Source organism: Micromys minutus (genome assembly GCF_963924665.1).
Source record: "Micromys minutus genome assembly, chromosome: 32".
In the NCBI taxonomy this organism is placed as follows: Eukaryota; Metazoa; Chordata; class Mammalia; order Rodentia; family Muridae; genus Micromys; species Micromys minutus.
In genome coordinates this window covers 4,676,556-4,696,312 of record NC_137967.1, presented here as the reverse complement: position 1 = coordinate 4,696,312, position 19,757 = coordinate 4,676,556, and the positions used below count along the sequence as shown (strand labels likewise).

General features: G+C 56.4%; 4 protein-coding genes across 6 annotated transcripts; 3 read left to right on the top strand and 1 right to left on the bottom strand.

The window, feature by feature from the left end:
- The first annotated feature begins 898 nt into the window (after positions 1–898).
- Positions 899–4,678, top strand: NTF4 (neurotrophin 4). Its single transcript, XM_080908173.1, has 3 exons — positions 899–1,284; positions 2,213–2,334; positions 2,932–4,678. The coding sequence occupies exon 3, from the start codon at positions 2,943–2,945 to the stop codon at positions 3,573–3,575; it is 633 nt and encodes a 210-aa protein (XP_080764299.1). The 5' UTR covers positions 899–1,284; positions 2,213–2,334; positions 2,932–2,942; the 3' UTR covers positions 3,576–4,678.
- An 853-nt stretch (positions 4,679–5,531) lies between these two features.
- SAXO3 (stabilizer of axonemal microtubules 3) lies at positions 5,532–7,784 on the top strand (the record flags this gene model as incomplete). The annotated part of the gene is made up of 6 exons (XM_080909260.1): positions 5,532–5,558; positions 5,862–6,031; positions 6,196–6,396; positions 6,489–6,653; positions 7,150–7,268; positions 7,454–7,784. Exons 2-6 carry the CDS (start codon positions 5,876–5,878, stop codon positions 7,782–7,784), a joined length of 972 nt encoding a protein of 323 aa, XP_080765386.1. The 5' UTR covers positions 5,532–5,558; positions 5,862–5,875.
- A 529-nt stretch (positions 7,785–8,313) lies between these two features.
- LHB (luteinizing hormone subunit beta) lies at positions 8,314–9,252 on the top strand (the record flags this gene model as incomplete). The annotated part of the gene is made up of 3 exons (XM_080909256.1): positions 8,314–8,328; positions 8,531–8,722; positions 8,832–9,252. The coding sequence occupies 3 exons, from the start codon at positions 8,314–8,316 to the stop codon at positions 9,072–9,074; spliced, it is 450 nt and encodes a 149-aa protein (XP_080765382.1). The 3' UTR covers positions 9,075–9,252.
- On the bottom strand, positions 9,170–19,610 carry RUVBL2 (RuvB like AAA ATPase 2). Of its 3 annotated transcripts, none has more exons than XM_080908172.1 (15): positions 19,557–19,610; positions 16,541–16,595; positions 15,324–15,379; positions 14,906–15,047; positions 13,958–14,087; positions 13,788–13,854; positions 12,015–12,121; positions 11,846–11,939; positions 11,603–11,726; positions 11,406–11,500; positions 11,205–11,323; positions 9,992–10,111; positions 9,683–9,812; positions 9,389–9,503; positions 9,170–9,300 (listed from the first exon to the last, which is right to left on the bottom strand). In XM_080908172.1, exons 4-15 carry the CDS (start codon positions 15,033–15,035, stop codon positions 9,275–9,277), a joined length of 1,257 nt encoding a protein of 418 aa, XP_080764298.1. In that variant the 5' UTR covers positions 15,036–15,047; positions 15,324–15,379; positions 16,541–16,595; positions 19,557–19,610; the 3' UTR covers positions 9,170–9,274. The 3 variants fall into 3 exon arrangements, with proteins under 3 accessions (XP_080764298.1, XP_080764296.1, XP_080764297.1); XM_080908170.1 differs by lacking the exon at positions 19,557–19,610 and adding an exon at positions 19,173–19,418; XM_080908171.1 differs by lacking the exon at positions 19,557–19,610 and adding an exon at positions 19,173–19,418 and having other exon boundaries at positions 9,198–9,297.
- Between the last annotated feature and the right edge of the window lie 147 nt (positions 19,611–19,757).

The window sequence follows — 19,757 nt, the reverse complement described above, 5'->3', positions numbered from 1 at the left end:
GACACAGAGACAGAGAAACAGACAGAGACACACAGAGAGACAGAGAGGAGAGATGAAGAGGAAGACAAGAGACAGAATTTCCCTCTATAGGCTTCTCCCTTGGTGCCCAGAGACTAGAGCTGGATCCCTTGGGCCGTGTCAGGAAAGAATGAAAGGTCAGAGAGGTGACCCAAAGGGACACCCAGACTAGGAAGTGTCCCATCCCACCTCCAGTAAACAACTGGAGTGGGGTCTGAGTCACCCTGGCTGAGATGGCACCTTGAGGGGAACACCCTAATCCGGGGACACCCTTCCTGCCACTTTGCCATGCTATATTTAGGTTGGGGGATGGGGGATGGGTGACCCCCCCAAAGGCAAGTGTCAGCTTTCCTCCTAAATATAGCTCCGGGGTAGGGGAACTAGAGTCCCAGAGTTGGGGCATGGCAGAGCAAAGGGCCCTGCCACCCTGGGACCCGTCTGCTGCAAAAACACCCTGCGTGAGGTCTCCTCAGCATCCCGCCTTACTTTCTGAGGTCCACTCCTTAGGGTGTTTTCCTCCCTCTAGGGCTCTGTCTCTAGGGCTGGGTTTTTTTGTCTCCCTCTGTCTTCCTTGTGTTTCGCTAGGCAGGTCACAGTTCTGAAAGCCCATGGTCTCCTCACTCTAATTACCTTGAAGTTTTCTTATCCACCCCAAGACTTCCTGGTCTCCGGCCAAGAAATTCCAGGATAGAAGACTGTGTGGGGGAGCCCGGACAGTCACTGTCTCCAGGCATTGAGCCTTATCACTACACAAGCCCAGCTGGCTAATGTCTGGCTGGGAAACCCAGAGGGGAGACAGGAGCGGAGGGTGGGAACCTGCGCTAAACACCATGGCAATCCCAGGCCTGAATCCGGGTCTGAAACGAAGGGCTGGGGGGGATTCTGAATACTGGGTCCAAGGGAGGAGGAGGACCGGGGTCTGGACCCCTGTGTCTGAAAGAGGAGGGCTGAAGCCTGGACCCCTGGGACTGAGTGAGGAGGGGTTGGGTGTGGACCCCAGTGTCTGATGGAGGAGGGTTACAGCCCAGACTGCTGGAGCTGAAGTGGCCGAGGCCGGGCTTCCGAGGTGCCGGCCCGCGCGTGCTAGGCGGGATCCGCCGCCCCTCCTCCGCCGTCGGGCGCCGCCCCGCCTCCTCCCAGACCCAGGCCCTCCCAAGTGCAAACGGCGAGCAGCGGGCGAGCAGCGGCCGTCCGAGCTGCCAGCGAGCCGGAGGAGGAGCCGCAGCGGCGCCAGGGGCAGCCGGGGAGCAGAGAAGGGCGCCCCAGGTAAGAGCTCCGCGCCTCCTCTGGCAGATTCCTCGGTCCGGGTCGCCCGGCCCCCGGGTAGGGAGGGACGGGGGCGGGGCCGACAGGGGCGGGGTTTGGCGGAGGAAACTGAGGCAGGACGGAAGTCTCCCAGAGGTGGAACGGATCCCCCTCCAACCGATTCAGGAACAGGGATCCCCAGCCCAATTTTCCTGGATGTGGAAGCAGGGAATCTCCATTTATGAGCGAGCACCTTGGAGGAGGGGCCGCAACTCTAGAACCTGTAGGTCTGAGGGAGGAGGCGTCTGGAGTCCAAGAAACTTAGTCTGCAGGAGGAGGCATCTGGGGAACCAGGTCACCCTCGCTGAGGGTTCAGGGGTCAGGGGCCCGGGGGTCTGAGGAAGGAGACAGCTGTGGACATGGGCGCAGTCTGAGGGAGGAGGCAGCGGGCACCCGCACTCCCTGCAGTGGTGTGGTAAACCACTGCCCCTGATCACACTCAACACTTCCCATTCCCCCACCTCGGAGCCTGGCCAGCCAGACACTCCAGGTATGCGCAGTCGGAGTCTTGGGCGGGCCCTGGCCTGTCCTGCGAGGAGCGAACATTCCAGGAAGCAGCCTCAGGGACCCAGAGCGTGGGTCGGCGGGGACCCGGGTGTCCAGGCCAGCCCCACCCCCGCCGCGTTTAGTGGAGGAACGGGAGGAGGGGGACGTAATCTCTTCCAGTTGCCCCACCTGCCCCTCCTCTCTGCTCCCATCTGCTTCTCATCCCTTCAAAACTGTCACCTGCACAGGGAAGGGAAGGGAAGGGGGGGGACCTCCGGAGGTGGGCGGGACCTCTACTCCAGGGTACCCAAGGCTTTCAGAGACTCTGGAAAGGGTGGCTTTTTATGGAGAGGTCGCGCCCTTCCCCCATCTGCCTATATAACTGGTTTCCTTCCTCCCACAGGTGGTTGCCCCCCTCCCTCTCCTGAGATGTCGGGGAGGAGACTACCTGTATCCTACACAGGGGCCCCACACAGCCTGGGGGCCCCCAGCCCCAGAGTGAGGAGGTGGAGGTGCTGTTGACAGGTCTGGTATTCATTCACCTGCCGCTTTCCAGTCCCGGCCCAGCTTCTAGAATGTTCTAGTCTCTCCATCTCCCTCCCAGCATCTCCCAGCATCCGAGTCAGTCTCACACGCAGGGAAACTAAGGCCGTGAACACTACAGGACTTCAGGGCTCCTCCAGGTTCTAGGAACACGAGGGCCAGGTGGCAGTGCAGGGAGTTCAAATCTTATCCACGCCATTTCCCCCGCTGTGTGACCCGGTAGAAACCATTTCTCCTCGTGTTTGACTGTACTGCCCCTGGCTGGCATGGAACTCGCTCGTGTCGACCAGAGGACAGGCCTCAAACTTGTGGCTATCTTCCTGCCTCTGCCTCCTGATTGTTGAGGTTACGGGTGTGCAACACCGCACCCAGTTTCGCCTATTTATTTACACAAACTGAATACTTATTATCAACCTCAAGGTTAAGCATTCCGGGGGTTCTAGAGCATAAAGTACCCCTAAGGTCATCCCTTAGTCTGCCAAACTGACATCTGCCCTCGGGTGGGGCAGGAGGAGGGGCCCCTGACTTCTGCCACTCAGGTGTCTCCCTTTTCTAACAACAGCCTCTCTCCATCTTCAGGTGTGCAAGCCATGCTCCCTCGCCACTCCTGCTCTCTCCTCCTCTTCCTTTTCCTCCTCCCCAGCGTCCCCATGGAGCCCCAGCCCCCATCCTCCACTCTGCCCCCATTTCTGGCCCCCGAGTGGGACCTCTTGTCTCCCCGAGTGGCCCTGTCAAGGGGCGCCCCTGCCGGGCCCCCTCTCCTCTTCCTGCTGGAGGCCGGGGCCTATGGGGAGCCCGCAGGGGCCCCAGCCAACCGCAGCCGGCGCGGGGTGAGTGAGACGACGGCACCCGCAAGCCGCCGGGGTGAGCTGGCAGTGTGCGACGCAGTGAGTGGCTGGGTGACCGACCGGCGGACAGCTGTGGACTTGCGTGGGCGCGAGGTGGAGGTGCTGGGCGAGGTGCCTGCGGCAGGTGGCAGTCCCCTGCGTCAGTACTTCTTCGAGACGCGCTGCAAGGCCGAAAGCGCTGGGGAAGGTGGCCCAGGTGTGGGCGGAGGGGGCTGTCGCGGCGTGGATCGCAGGCACTGGCTCTCAGAATGCAAGGCTAAGCAGTCCTATGTGCGGGCTTTGACTGCGGACTCTCAGGGCCGCGTGGGCTGGCGCTGGATCCGGATCGACACCGCTTGCGTCTGCACGCTCCTCAGCCGAACAGGCCGGGCCTGAGGTCCAGGCTTGGGCACCGCTCCGATTAAGGGAAAAAGAGAGAGAGAGAGAGAGCTGGATGCTGCCCGGACCACAGGGGTGGCCCGGCTGCTCTACCGTGCCTTCTGACTGGGAACTGAAATAGCCACAGAATCAAATCTCTCTCGTTTTTGAGAGCTCAGTCCGCGAGGAATGTATGACGAAACCAGATGGGGTTGAAAGTGATGAATACGAGTTCTCCAGGAGGAACTTGACATTAATAATAATGGCCAATGTTTACTATCTACTGCTTATCAGACCTAATATATAACTCTGCTAACCGTGTGAACATCAGGACCCTGGCTCACCCTGGCAAGAGGGACAAGGAAAAAAAACGCGTGAAAAAGAAATGCATGAGCTGGGGCTAGGCCTGGGGTAGGCTGTTTCTGGCTGCCTAGCTCGGGCACCACATCGTGAAGCTGGTGGTACTTATCTGCAGTGTCAGTACTTGGGAGGGAAAGGCAGGTAGGTCATGGCCAAATCAGCTACATAGGGAGATTGAAGCCATCTTTGTCTATATGAGAATCTTTCTTAATAAAGCAAAAGGCCTGGGACCAAGTGCTGTGATATGTACCTGGAATACTTGAGAGGCTACAGACGGAAGTTTGTCTGGAGATCCGGGGCAGCCTGGGCTACATATAAACTGTTCCGCCTGGGGCAAAGGGCAAATGGGTCAGGTGGAAAGCAATGGAAGCAACTGGCCCTGGGACCCATGAGGATGGGATCAAGGAGAGTTGAATTCCCTGGGAGCCTAGCTCCTGGAGAAGTCTTACCTGGCCAAGGTGCACAAGCATTGCCTAGGAATGCCGCATCCTGAGCTGAGTAGTGAGTCCTGGGAGTGTAAGCGAACATGGATACCTCTCATCCAGAATGATCCAGAATGGCCCCTGGTCCTTTTGTTCAGCTCTGTGATTTGTGATTTAGAGACAGAGTCTTCTACTGCAGTGCATTGGAGGGCAGACCTTGAACCCCCCACCCCCACCCCAAGACAGGGTTTCTCTGTGTAGCCCTGGCTGTCTTGGAACTCACTCTGTAGACCAGGCTGGCCTCAAACCCAAAGATCTGCCTGTTTTTGTCTCCCGGATGCTGGCATTAAAGGCATACATCACCACTGTGTGGCTCACTTGAATTTATCTTCTGCTTCTGCCTCCCAAGTGCTGGCTTTAAAATGTATGCAGTGCTGGGGATGGAATTCAGGGCTTCCTGCATGATGGGCTAGCTCTCCATCGTCTGCCTACACCCTCACCGCCATCTTTTATTTAGTGCTTTGGGACACATTCTCATGGAGGTCACGCTGCTGTAAAACTGGAATATTGTACTAAGGATGATCTTAATCTTTTTTTTAAAGTTTTATGTGTAGCGAGTGTTTGGCCTGCATGCATGGGTGGTCTGCATGCATGGGTGGTCTGCAGCAGCCACAAAAATAATCATTGAGTCCCCTTGGGCCTGGAGTTAAAGTGGGTGCTGGGAACTGAACCTGGGAATCCCTGATCCATTTTCTCCAGCCCTGACCTTAATCACTGGGATCGCAGGTGTGGGATCACATCTGGGAGATGGGGTCTCTCTAGAGTAGATCAGGCTAGACTCCAGCATCTGCCTCCTTAGTGTTGGGGAAACAGGCCTATGCTATCACCCATCGGAGGGTGTATGAGTCTGAAGGCCAGCTTCTCCCACTCTGCGTGAGCCTGGACCGATGGGCGGGCAGATTATACCCCTGATGCTCTGAGGGTGACCCTGTTCCCACACTCACAAGACTTCCCCTTCTCCGACTTCCCATCTCTTTTCTGAGTGAGGATCCCATGTCTCCCCACTCCCACACCCAAAGTGTTTCCTGGTGTATTTCTTTCCCTCAGTCTCCCCAGCCCCCCATACCCAGGTGGAAGTTTTCAACCAAATGAAAGGCAGGCAGGACTGGGGATGCTCAGCCTTCATGAAAAGGAGCCGTCTGGAAACTGTTACCCCGAGGTGGGCAGGCCTGGCAAACCCGGAGAGCCAGGGGCCCTATGGGAAAAGGGTGTTTCGTTCCTTTCCCCGAGTCAGCCTGACTCTGGGGGTCTGCTTTGTCCCTCCCCCTCCCCCACCTCCTGTTTCCTTTCTCCTCCTCTGTTGGCAGTCTCCACCTTTCCATGTGTATCTGTGTTTCCTTTCGGGTCTTTAGACCTAGTTGGGGTTCCCCTAACCCTCCACACGCCATTGGCTGGGTTCAGAGTGGGCAGGTTCTGTTACCAGGGGCAACAGCCACAACAAGCTGGTTTCTTGGCTTCCCAGAGAGGGTGAAGACCATGGCAGGTCGGACCCTAGCTCTGCGATGTGGACCTCCTTGGTCCCCCATTTCTGAAACCGAGGTGGTTGGAACCTGGCCCAACTGGCATCTCACCAGCAGCGGGGTCGCCCACCACAGGATCCCAGTGTCGCCCTTTCCTCTGCCTGATCTACAGGTGAGGGGGTGAAGGGTGAGACGTTAGGGAAAGGGGACAGAGAGGACTAGGGTTAGGTTTCTGTCTGAAGGTGGGGGGCTCTGAAAGCCTGATAACCGGGCGTTGGAGGAAGGAAAGGGGGTGTTTCTTGGGTCCTTTGGCTGCTCTACACGCCTTCTCCTCAGGCTACGGTCAAGGCGCCCCTGCCTGCAGCCTCGAAGCAGGACCCACACATCTGGGCTTTTGATGAAGTCATCAGCAGATGGGAAACCACCTCGCACTCAGCACACGTTCCCAAGTCTCGCAGTGGCCCCTGTGCTCAGCCCAAGGCACCAGAGCATGAGGACCCCAGCCGGACACTGGGCATCAAGTCTTTGGCAGAAAAGGTAGGGCTGGGATCCAGCAATCTGGGGGCGAGAGGGTTGGACACTGGAGTCCCTGCTCCCTCACTTTGAATCTTTGGGCTCTCTTCTTGTAGCTAAGAAGACATGAGGGCCGGAGTGTCCCCCTGACCACAAAATACCAGATCAGCGAGACAAAAGCACAGTACACGGGCTGGCCAGATCTGGGTGAGAGTGTCCCCCTCTTTGCAGAGCCTCAGTCCCCGGAGCTCGCCGACCACCATCGCGGGGGACCGTCTCAGGTAGAGTGGGCTATACATAGGCTCCGCAGGAAGGAGCCTGGGCTGTCCAGAGGATTGGGGAGCAGACTGAGTCTCCGGGCTGAAGAACATTTGCATTTTATGGGGCAGCTAGGAGGATTGGGGGTCAGGGTACTGAGTCTTGAACTGTCAGGGATAGAGAACTGGAAGGTTCGGAAGTTGCTTCTTGAGCCTGTGGGGTGGGGCTGCTGGTGCTTCCCAGAGCCGCACCAAGAATTGGCACCAAGAATTGTTCCTTGGCAACAAGCAGTCAGGTGGAATTGTCATTCAAGATCTACCTAATGTCCAGTGTCAGGACAACTGTTTTTTTGCCTAGGAGGGAAACTAGTAAGGGGTGGGGCTGCAGCAGGAGTTTGGGTTCCTGATCACTAAGTGTTTGCAGGGTTCTCAAAAACTGATTTGAGGCACTAAGACTAGCGTGGGCTTTGAACAGGGTACACAATCTTTCTTCTTCGCTTTCTTTCCCAATATTCCTTAGGCCCTAGTCCCGTGGACGAGGAATCCCGAGTTGGCTGGCCAATCCTTCTCAGTGAACAAGATGGGCATCCTAGATCGGCTCCAACCTTATCTTACAACTTCCGCACGTGACTTCACAAGGTGAGCAACTCCTCTCCTAGGCAGTTCCACTGTATACGCAAAACTGCTGTATAGACCCAAGCTGACCTCTTCAGCTCCTCAGAGCCTCTTCGAAGGCAGCAAGGAACCCATTTCTAGGCCCTTGAGTTCCGTGGAATCCAAATTCTGCTGCTCTTGGACCTACTCACCTGCTGCCCCGCCCACAGGAAGTTGTCTGGATACCCCTACCAGAAATCGGTGATGTGCCAGAGCTGGCCGAAGAAGTCATCCCGCCATGAGCTGGAAAGTTCACCGAGGGTGCGCCCAGCTCGTGCGCGCCCCTCACAACCGGTCGTGCCGTACACAGGAGCCCTGTCTCTGACCCAGGAGTCCTATGGGCCTTTGGTGCACCCGCTCCGAAGGATGGACCGCTTTTGCCCCGCAGATTTACCCTGGAGCGGCCCCCACCGGAAGCCGGTGCCTGCCATTTACAGTGTACCCAAGGCCTACCGTACTGAAAATTCCCACTATGGGAGTGCCAGGGTGGAGCTGGTGTGAGTGTATGAAGCCCACCCGCCAAGCAAACTCCAGCTTTAGACTTGTGGGCGGGTCAACCCGGACACACCCCTTGCTTGCAGGGGTTCCTCCAGGCGGAGTTTACTGATCAACAAGTTTTATAGCTGAAACCACACCCATTTTTGGACTCAGTCCAGGCATCCTGATTAGGGAGCTGGGCGAGGGGCGGTGCTCCACCTCAGGTTCTATTTGGAGGCCCACTCATCAGAGCCTAGCGCTCAAGCTGTACGCTACTTAGTTGTACCCTACCAGAGTGGACTTGATCGGGGTTCTCCAGCTGACAGCCCGCAGAGTCCTCCCTTTACCTTGTTTCCCATGCTTCCAATGTCAGCTAAGGCCAGCTCACTAGACACTGGAGCTGCTTCCTGGTTTCCCTGACCTTGTCGGTGTCTCGCCCCCAAAGAGATTAGTGTCCAGGTTACCCAAGCCTGTAGCTTCTGCTTGGTGGCCTTGCCACCCCCACAAGCCGCAGGTATAAAGCCAGGCGCCCAAGGTAGGGAAGGCATCAAGAATGGAGAGGCTCCAGGTAAGACCACAGGGTCCAGGGCACTTCCCAATTCCACCAGACTTACAGAGGGACCACTCTGTGACCCAGGAGTTGGAGGGTGGAGGTGGGGGGCTCCTGGCTCGTGGACTTCAAGCAGGAGAGAAATGAATCTGATGGCGGTGATGGGTCTTGAAGGACAGTTTCTATATTATATTGGATGCGAAAGCCAGGTCAGGGATAGAATGAGACACTGGCTGTGTCCCAGGGGCTGCTGCTGTGTTTGCTGCTGAGCCCCAGTGTGGTGGGGGCCTCCAGGGGCCCCCTTCGGCCACTGTGCCGGCCTGTCAACGCGACCCTGACTGCAGAGAAGGAGTCCTGCCCAGTCTGCGTCACCTTCACCACCAGCATCTGTGCTGGCTACTGTCCTAGCATGGTGAGCTGACCAAGTGGGCACAGGGAGATGGCGCCCGGGCAGGGACCATAGCTACCGGGAGGGGGAATCGGAGCCACTCAGATGAGGCCTTTCTCCACTCTGCCCGCAGGTCCGAGTACTTCCAGCTGTCCTGCCTCCTGTGCCTCAGCCAGTGTGCACCTACCGGGAGCTGCGCTTTGCATCTGTCCGCCTCCCTGGCTGCCCACCAGGTGTAGACCCCATAGTCTCCTTTCCTGTGGCCCTCAGCTGTCGCTGTGGGCCCTGCCGGCTCAGTAGCTCTGACTGTGGGGGTCCCAGGACTCAACCAATGGCCTGTGAGCTCCCGCACCTCCCTGGCCTCCTCCTCCTCTGAGGCCCACCCCCTAGCTCCCCATTCTGGAGCTAGCAGGTGTCCTAACCACCCCTCCCAATAAAGGCTTTCCAACTGCTCTCTGCTGTCCTTTCGTGGGATCTGAGGACACAGCAGAGCTCTGGCTTTCAGTCATTTTTATATAAAGTCACAGTGTTAGAACTTGTAGAAAACGGTGGGAAGGGCTGGGGCGCAGCGTCAGCTCAGGAGGTGTCCATTGTCTCACCTTCTGCAGAGGGAAAAGCCCAATGTGAGCGAATGCCTGGGCGCCCCCACGCAGCCCTCTCCCTCGGTGGGAGAGCCGGGGCGGCACTCACTGAGCTCGTTGAAGAGGAAGGCGTCCTGGTATTCCTTCATGTACTGTGTGGAACGCGACTCATCCAGGAAGAGGGAGTACACTCGCTTAATGTCATCCACCTGCACCTCTGTGCCCTGAGAGCAGAGGGCCTCAGTTCACGTCAGCATGGGGCCACGCCCACCCCAGAGCTTTTCCCTCTAAAAGGACCAGAGACCCGCTGCGGTTCTTAGTCCCCACTACATATCCACGTGCTATCCTCAGGGGCTACCACAGGGGCCATCCCTCCGCCCAGCAGCCTAGTTCACCGGCCAACCTTTCGTTTCCGGCACACCAGGCTGGCCGCGGTGATGAGCTGGATGGCGTAGCGCAGGGAAGTCTCGAGCCCGATGCGGGTCAGCACCGTGTAGGCGTCCTCGCTCATCTCCACATCCTCCTCCTCACAGCTGCGGGTAGGCAGGCAGGGATGGCACCCCACCCCACCCATCCCACAGGACACACCACTGGGGCCCCGGAACCCTCAATGATGAGGCTAAAAGAGCCGAGGCACCGGAGGGCCTCCCACCCCACCCCCACGGCCAGCACCAAGGCTGGCCTTCCCGGACTCAGCCGGTGGATGCCGCACCGGATGCGCAGAATCTGCTTGGTGTCCTTCTCACTGTAGGGCGCCGTGGATACAATGAGCAAGCGGTCCAGCAGGTCGATGGGGATGCCGTGGGGGCTTTGGTAGCTGGTGCCTCGGATTCTGGGGGCCAGGGAAGACTGTTAATGGATGTTTCTCGAAAACATATGTGCCACCATAGCTCACTTGGGAACTGGGTGACTGGGAGCAGCTGTCCTGTCCCCTGCTGGCAAACCCACACAGCTCTTGGTGGGCAGTGGGACCCGTGGCAATCTGTTCCAGGTGTAGGGACTTTAGCCATAACTGTGACAATACCGGTCTCCAGGGTTTGCTCAGGACAGCTGCCAGAATCCCACCGACCATTCCCCGACTTCCAGGGACTGGGGATTGCAGGTGAACACCGGCGAGCAAAGGGGTCCTTAGGGCTACCTCCCCTCCCTCCCTACCACCGTCACACCTACAGCTGCTCAGCTTTGCTGGCCTACTGTGTGAAGTGAAGCAGTGGGGTGAAGTGCGGGTCAGGTAGCCAGGGCCACCTGTTAGGGACATCCACCATCTGCCACCACTACACCCAACTCCAGTTCCAGGGGACCTGAAAACTCCTTGTGGCATCTGTGGGTTCCACACGCGTGTGAACACAAACACAGATACACACATACAACTGCGTCTAAGTCTAGCTGCAGGGGACCTGCCATACGATTTTGGACTCTGCTCACACCCACATTCACACATTCACGATTGCACATACCGCCTCATATTCACACAACAAAACATAAAGACGTTATGCTAAAAACACACGAGACAGGTTGCTGTGCTTGAGGAAGTCCATGTCAGAGGGAGTCTGCTTCCCCAAACTTCCATTTGTGTACTCTCTTAATTTGGGAACTACCTAGGAAGGGTCTCATGTAGCCCAGGCTAGCCTAGACTATGGTTGGTGCTGACACACCCAGTGTTCACAGCATCCGTAGGTCAATACTTGTGTGCTGTGACGATTGAATGACAGGGTGTGCGTGAGGGACTGATCGGGGCAGTTTGTGACATGTCTAATAGACAGCCCTGTTCAAGTCCAAGTTGAACAGACCTCATCTCCCCAGGCAGGCCTGTGAGGACCACACCGACTCAGAAGTAGCGCTGAGCAGACTTTTTGGCCCACTTACCTTGAGGCCACCATCAACCCCTGGCCCAGAATGCCCTCTCCGCAGACACCCATGCTCACCGGGTGATGCCTCGGTTGGTGGCCATGATGAGGACAGGCGCCATGTCACTCTCCAGGGCCCGGTTGAGGAAAGAGAAACTCTCAATGTCCAGCATGTGCACCTCATCAATGAACAGCACCTGGAAGTCGGTATCGCCCAGATCTAGCGCCCCACACAGGTGCCTCAGCGTGGCCACACCCACCCAGGCTGCAGCCACTCACCCCAGGGATGATCTCCGCTTTGCCCTCCTCCCTCCACTCAGCCACCTTGGCATTGATCTGTTCCCTGACTTCAGACTTGATCTCCCCCGTGTCTCCTGCCAGAGATGGGGGGTGGGTGAAGACAGAGAAAGGAATATACTGGGGGGAGGGACGAAGGGTGCATAGAGCATCCCAGGTGTTGGGGAAGGGCAGCTGACCTGAGAAGAGGGCCAGGAAGCCCTGAGTGCGGGAGTTGATGACGTCAATCTCATGTAGGGACACGGTGTGCACCACCTCCTTGCGTTTCTGTAGCTCTCCGTCTGGGCACTGCACAAACTTGGTCTATAGGGCCAAGGGCGGGTGTGAGGGCAGCTGGGACACAGGCACCCGGAGCCCCACACTGGCAGGTCTAACGGCAGATACAGAAACACCCCAGTGCCGGGTGAGGGTGAGCCAAGCACCTGGGAGCCCATGGCGTCATAGTCCCGGGCACGTGTGAAGGAGCGGCCCAGCTTGGAAATCTTGCCGGTGGCCTTGTCGATGGTGATCACATCCCTGAAGGAGCAACAGCAAAGAGTAAGACGTCCCCACTCCCTCCCCGCCAGCCGCCTTCCTGGTCCCGTGGCTCACCCGGCCTGGACCTTGTCCTTTGTAAGGGACTCGATCATCTTGGTACCCAGGTCATAGATGGTCTCCATCTCCGTGGTCTTGAGGGTCAGTTTGCCCACCTTGGATCCCTGAGGGCGACACACCAGCAAATGCTCAGAGGACTTCACCCCTTTGTGGCCACTGCTTCAAAATGGGCGTGGTTCAGGCAGCTCACGGAGGGGATGGCATCGGGTGCCAGGGCTTAAGCTGTATTCTCTTAACGCTCGAGTCTGTGTGTGTGTGTGTGTGTGTGTGCGCGCGCTCATGTGCAGCTGTGTCACTGAGCCCACAAGAGGGTGGGGGAGGTGTCAGATTTAACACGGCTCTTTCATATCCAAATGAAAGTCCTTTTGGTTTTGGGTTTTTTCTATAGTTCCAAGGCTAGACCCCTGGGCCCAGCATTGTACCACCGAGGCACATCCCTGCTCTCTCACATCGATCCTAGGCAGGCTGGCCCTCTACTACTGAGCATGCTCACAAAAGCTCACTATATTGTCCAGGGTGGACTTGAATCCCTGGGTTCAAGGCCTCCAGCCTCTGCCTCCTGAGAATCTGACCACAGCAGACAAAAAGCAGTTTTGTTAATTACAAGGATCAAAGCAGTAAATAAAAAGGCAATTAAACTGGACCAGCAAAATGAGTAGGGCACTTGAAACCAATCTGACCGACCTCAGGACCCACACGGTAGAACCCCGCTGACCTCTACACACACTAAGCAAACGCAAAAAGACAAGAAAAGAAAAGGTTAGTTAAAAGCAAACAAAGCTGCACACTCCCCTCCAGGTGTGAGCAGTCCTGACACACTCAGGCCTGGCTGTGACTCGGTTGCTCTGGATCCAGTCACAAGTGACTTTTCTCGGTTTAGTCCCAGGAGGCAGGGTAAAAGGAGGGACGGGGCAGCTGGGATTATCTGTACAGATATATTTTAGCATTTTATTCTCTTTAATTACAAACACACGAGTGTCTGTGCGTGGGCTTGTGCACGTGAGCACAGGTACCCACAAAGGCAGAAGAGGGCACTGGACCCCTGAAAATGTTACAGGTGGCAGCGAGCCACCCAATGTGGGTGCTAGGAACCGAACCTGGGTCCTCTGAAGAGCAGTATAGGCTCTTAATCACTGAGCCGCTGAAGAAGAAATACATACACGCACGAACATTTCGGGAAAAGCTTTACCCACAAGATTCTTACCATATTCATAAAATTTAATTACTAATAGATTGAACTAACTTAGAACTTTATTTACAATTATTAAAATTACTGGGCAGCATACCTATGCTAAATCCATTTCCATTACAGCCAGTACGAGCTGCCTATTCCATAAAAAAAAAAAAAAAAAAACAAAAAACGACTGTCTCAAAACACAAAGAGATCAAGAGGTTGGTTCACGCCTTTAATCCCGAACTCAGGACACTGAAGGCAGCCTGGGCGTGAGATTCAGCTCAAACGCAGTGGTTGGAGGAGTGGCTCAGCAGAGCGCTTGCCCATGATTCACAAGACCCCAGGACCCCTCCTAGCACCACACGACCTGGGCATAGCGAGGCCTAGCACTCAAGAGGAGCGGCATCAGAAATTCAAAGCGATCCTTACTTTATGACAACTGGTCTAGGCTACATGAGACTACACTTGCTTCTCATTCCAAAAGAGAATCTCCACCACCCCCGACGCCCTCCACCAGCCCCACCTTTGCCTTTTAGCTGGAGGTGGCTTAGCGTGGGTGACACAGGTGTTGGGACGCTGAAGTCGCAGAAACTTACCGTGCCTGTGGCTGGCCGGTCAATCTGGATCTCCACCACCTCACCTTCAATGATCTCGGTCTCCTCCCTGGTGGGACAGACAGTGCGGCGTGGGTCAGACCGGCCAGGGACACCTGGTTCTCCGACCAGGACTACGGGCAGGCAGAGTAGATTCCCCACAGGACACTCACTTGATACGGACACCAATGGAACGGCGGAAGGCTTGCGTGAGAGCCTCAGTCTTGCTCATCTCCAGAGAAAAGATCTCACTGCCAGCAATGGCTGTGAATGGTGTGTCGGGGCCCAGGGCTTGGGCCATGCCTGTGGGAACCAGAGGTCAGGCAGTTGCGGCTGCTGGCTCCAGGTCCCTGACACAGTGGTGGTCCACGGCCCATGTTTCCAGACATCCTCAAAGCCATCCATGCCTCTGCCCCGTGCCCAGCCCTACGAGCCATTTAGTCCCCACGTTCTGTACGAGTCACCTCGGAGGCATGGTGACATGGCCCCGACCCTAGGTGAGCACTATTTCTGACAGAACCTTGGCTCTCCCCACCGGGACCAGTCTCAGCAGAGGTGGGAGACGATGGGGACAGGGGCAGGAGGAGGGCCTCAGGAGTCTCTAGTTCCGCTGCAGAGAAGGCTGGTTGTTCTCCCTCTCTCTTATTCCCAGAACCCTGATGAGCCAAATACGCCTTTGATTCCAGCACGTGGGAGGCAGAGCCAGGGAAGACTACATAACGACCTGTCTCCAAAATCCCCAAGACGAAACAAGCTCGCAGCCCCGGCCACCTTTGCAGCTCCGCAGGATAGAACTAGGGATGCAGAGGCAGCAGGCTCTCCCACCGCAGCTCAGAGGGATACACATGGCAGCTGCAACCACTGCTCCCTGATGCCTGGAGCACGGTGGGGAAGCAATCAACTCAGCAGCCTGCTTGGAATACAAGTGACCCTAACATGGAAGCTAGTGTAGAAGACAGGGGACCCCACGGAACTGCTCAGTGGCCCTAGACGGCCACCTCCCGATGCTTCCATGTGCCTATCTGTGAAACAGGGTTAGCCCGTCTCTGACCTCCGCAGGAGGGGACACTGGCACAGAGGAGAGAGCCTGCCCCTGGTCACTGGCCCCGGAGGCCCCTTACCCATAGCAATGGCTGTCTTCCCAGTGCCCGGCTGCCCAGCAATGAGGACGGCCCGCCCTGCAATCTTCCCTTCTCGGATCATCTCCAGCACCACACCAGCTGCACGCCGGGCAGCTAGCTGCCCCACCATGCCCTGGGACGCCTGGAGGGTAGAAGGTGAGAGGACATGGAAGGTGACTGACAGCCAAGGCACAGCTGCATTCCCACCGCACCCCCGGCACACACCCCGCCTGCTGGAAAACAAAACAGTACTGATTTTTCTCTTCCTCTTTCTGAGAGAGGGTCTCTGTAGACCAGGCTAGCCTTGAACTTAAAGAGATCCAAGTGCCTCTGCCTCTGGACAGAGGTGCTTCAGTATAGAATCATGAGGTCTGAAGCCATGCCTGGCGGAACAGCCCACACCTCTCCCTGGCTCTACCTGTCTTGGCTCCAGGGCATCATCCAGTCCCAGCCCACGGATGTGGGAATGAGCGCCTGTGTGGGAGGAAGGGAAGAAGGGTTCTAGGCAACACTGTGGCTGCTGAGGCAAAGGTGTCCCCCAGACCTCCGGCTGCTCTCTTGGTCTAATGATGCTGAGCATGGCTAATCGCTCGGCATCCAGCAGCTAGACAATGCTACCTAGGTCCCAAGTACTGGACCCAAGAACTGTCGGTGAGGGCCTGGGACCACACCGTGGGAGCAGACAGGTGCTGTCTTTCACACCACACTGACAAGCCAGAGCTCGCTGCCAGCATTCCTGGGCCCATCCACAAGGCTGTGGAGAGATAGGCCCCAGCCCAGACGCCATTCAGGAAGTGGCGAGGACAGGATCCCTGCTCGGCAGCCAGTGGCTGTGATAAACCTCACAGGGCCACAGGCACCGGACCCACCACACCCTGCCTGCACGACGCCACTCTTACAGGGAGCTGTCACTTCTGGAAGACATGAGAGTTAGCCAGCACGGGGGCTGCATGAGACCCGGGGTTCCAACTCAAGCACCGGAAGTGGGAGGGTGCTTCGTTTCAAAGAAGCAGAATTAATCAACCAGGGGCAGTAACTCCCGCCTGTGGCCCCAGCACTTTGGGAGGCAGCACCGGGGACAGGAGGATGAGGAGTTAAAAGTCATCCTCAGTGAGTTCAGGGCCGGCCTATGCGAGACCGCCTCGAGAAGAAAACCGAGGCCAGGCGTGGTGGTGCACACACTCAGAAGGCTGAAGCAAGGGGACCTCTGAGTTTGAAGCCAATGTGGTCTACACGGCCAGGTGTACTTAGTGTGGTAAGACACAGAGTCCACCAAAGGCCTGCAGTGTCTGAGGCTCACCGCTTAGCTGCTCCGAGAGCCAACTGGGCACTGGGGACAGGACGACAGACTCTCCAGCTCCTGAGGTCACAGACTTCAGGACACTTATGAATCAGGCTTGGGGCCTGAGGCACACCAGGAATGAGGCAGGCCTGACATACTCTCAGGGAGTATTTGACCATATGTGTGCTGGACACATGGTTCAGATATTCCTCAAATTCCCAGAAACCCCATGGAGGCATGCTAGGCAAATGGTGGCACAGTGTGGGACTAAGGCCCCAGCACGTCCTTTTGTCTGTCTGTCTGTCTGGGCACTCAGCAGTAGTGTCTCCCCGGTCCTGACCCCCATCACTCACCAATTCGCTCGATTCTTGTCACGTCACGGATCTCAGGGACTTTGGTGGTGGCCGCCTGCAGGTGAGGACGATGATGTTTAAGAAGATTCCCATTTGTCACATTTTCATTTGCTCCCTCAGGCCCTGCTGCCCACCAGGAGCTCCCCACCTCACAGGCAGGCGACACCCAAGAGCAGCCACTGCCACCCTCCGGGCCATCGATCACTAATGGCCCCACCACAGAGGGTACAGAAGACAGGCTGCATCTCACCCCTCAGAGCCCTGGTGTGACCTGGTGCATGGATGAGCAAACCCTCCTGTCCCCATACTTCCTGTCCTCCCTCTGTGAGGGAGGCTCTTCAGACCAGCGCTCTGGTTCCCAGTAGGCACAACAGGAACAGTCCACAGGTCTCTGGCCCACCTTGGACTCCATGTTGGAGGCTCAACAGGCTAGAGTGCTGAGCTCACTCAGTAAACACCTACCAGGGCCCTACTGAAGCAGCAGCTAACCCTGTCTCCCTTCACAGGGGAGAGACGCGAGCAAACAGCCCCTAGAACGTTCGAGCCCCTGGAGCCCCCAGAAAGCGAGCACACCAATGTTTACCACAGACAAAGGCTACACACAGCCCTGTGTTCACTGACCAATGAGTGGACAAACGAAACGGTCTATTCATATACGGAATATTATTCAGCCAGGAAAAGGAGTGAAGCCCTGGCATGGGTGGACCCTGGAGTGAATGGGCTCCCCACATAATAAAGACTGCATGTTGGGGCTGGAGAGAAAGATCGGGGGACTCCTGGCTGCTCGTCCTTCCAGCCTTTAACCTAGGTTTAATGGTTAAACCGCCGGCATACACATGGTGGCTCACAGCCGACTTGACTGTAACTCTGGTTCCCATACCCTCTTCTGGCCTCCGCAGGTACAGACATACATGGAGGGAACACACCCACACACACAGGAAATAAAACATGGATTAAAACACCCTCCAGGCTGAATGATTCTTAAATAAAGTACCCAAAAGAGATGCCAGAAACACAGAGTAGATTAGTGGTTGCCAAAGTCTCAGGGAGGGAGGTGTGGGATCACTGGAGGGGGCCTGCTAAGATGTAGTCTGTAACCACTGGGGAGTCTGGGTCAGGAAGAGTGTCTTCAGTTTGGTGCCAGCCCAAGCTAAAGGGTGAAACAAGAGACAGACACATCCAGCTGGTGGACCCTTGCACATCCTGTAATGTTTTTTATAATCTTAGGAAACCACAAAGCTAAACAGCCTTTAGCCACGGCTCAGCGTGCCTCCTCCCCAAACCAAGGCTTCCCAGGATAGCCCAGGGCTCAGGAGAGTTCACAGCCTGTCTCTTGCTGTGAGAATCTTCCAATTTACTCCTCTGTAGGAGGCTGGGTGGACTCCAGGACTAGCATCACACACACGCCCTTCATAAGGCAAGCAAAGGTATGCTCTTCCTCACCATGGTAACAGCAACAGACTCTCCACTGACTTCCGACAACTCAACCGGGCCCATCCCCAGAACCGAGGCCACCACAAGGCCACAATATTTCTTCACTGGGAGGTCTGGGGAGCTAACGCCAGTACCAATATGTCTGGTCTCTCTCCCTGGGCTTTACTCACTCACTTTGACATTCAAATAACTGTGATCGCACAGATGTGTGCCCCAAGTGAGGTTCTGGAAAATACAATTAGCCTCTGGACCCACACTTTGTTTCTCTTTCTCCCTGACACAATCCTGGCTCCCCACTCACTCTTCCAACCTGCACTCTCAAGCACACAACACAACTTCCCATTGGCTAATCTCCCCCCAAAGATCAGGGTACCAGTCTCAGTCCTTGGAGGACACTGGGATGAGACTTCGGAACTGGCTACTCACTACATCAAGAGGTAGAAGTTTCTAGAACACGATGTGGGATGAACCACGACTCTGCCGTTCCAGGTTCTAGTTGTTCACTCATTCACAGAGAAGTCTGAGTGTCTAAAGGACATGTCTACCTGACCAAGGACTCTTTCTGCTGTAACCCTGGGCTGTCCTGGAACTTGCTCGGTAGACCAGGCTGGACTAAAACTCACAGAGATCTACCTGCTTCTGCCTCCCGAGTGCTGGGACTAACAGTTTGCACTACCAAGCCTGACAGACCTAGGATTCTTAATGCATAGTGGCCTTCTTTCTCCATCAGTTTCTAAGGCTACTACAGAAGCTCCTTCCTCAGTGGTCAATACATTTCCTCCAGACCCAGGAATCCAGGTCCGGCTTCTCCTCCATCAGACCCAGGTGACCTCCTCAGTCCTCCTCCCTCAAAGGTGCACACTCCAGCCTGCTTCCCTCAGACCTTGGTAACCTCTCCTCCAACACTTCCCAGAGATCCATGTGTCCTCCCAACCCCTCCTTGAGAGCCAGGCGACTTCCTCAGCCCTCTTCCTTCAGATCCATGCATCCTCCTCTGCTCTCTTACGCTAGACACATGCATCCTCCTCAGTATCTCAGCATCCTCCCTCCGACTCAGAGCTACTCCCCAGACCTCCTCCGCCAAATCAGGCATCTTCCTTATCACTCCCCCTTCAGACCCAAGAGTCCTCTCTGGCTTCCTCCTTCAGACTCCGTAAGAAGGGTCATTCTTAGTCCTCCACATGCACCCAACACTTACCACGGTTGCCATGATGCACACCAACCGCCAATGCCTCAGCGGAAACGGAAACCGGCTAGGAGCGCGGCCTTCGTGCTCTCTAGGCTCCCGGTCATCCAGTCATCTCTATGGTTCATAAACTATGTAAAACTGTCCTGGGGGCGGACACTAGGCCGCGCCCAACCCCAGAGGCTAAATTGGAAAGCGGGTGTTCTCAATCCCGGGTGGGTTCCTGACGTCTCCTGCTCCTCCTCCTGTTACCTAGCCTCTTCCCCCCTCCTTTCCCCCCCGCCCTGCAACCGCTAAGTCCGATTGCAAAATTCTGAACACATTTTGTAGCAACCACACGTCCTTCACGATCCCGTTCCACTCCGTCCAACCTCCCTCACCAAATTGGGGCCTTACAGCTGAGATTGACAGCTCTATTCACCAATCATTTCCATGCTGCGTAGCAACAAGCCCTGGTCCCTGCTACTCGCTGGGAGGCGCTGGCCGAAGAAACTGGATCCCATCCGCCAATAAGAAGAGGCAATAGCCCCCGCCCCCCAGCCGCCAACCAATCATGTTAGAGCAGCAGGGTGGGCAGTGCCTCCTGGCGGCCACGAG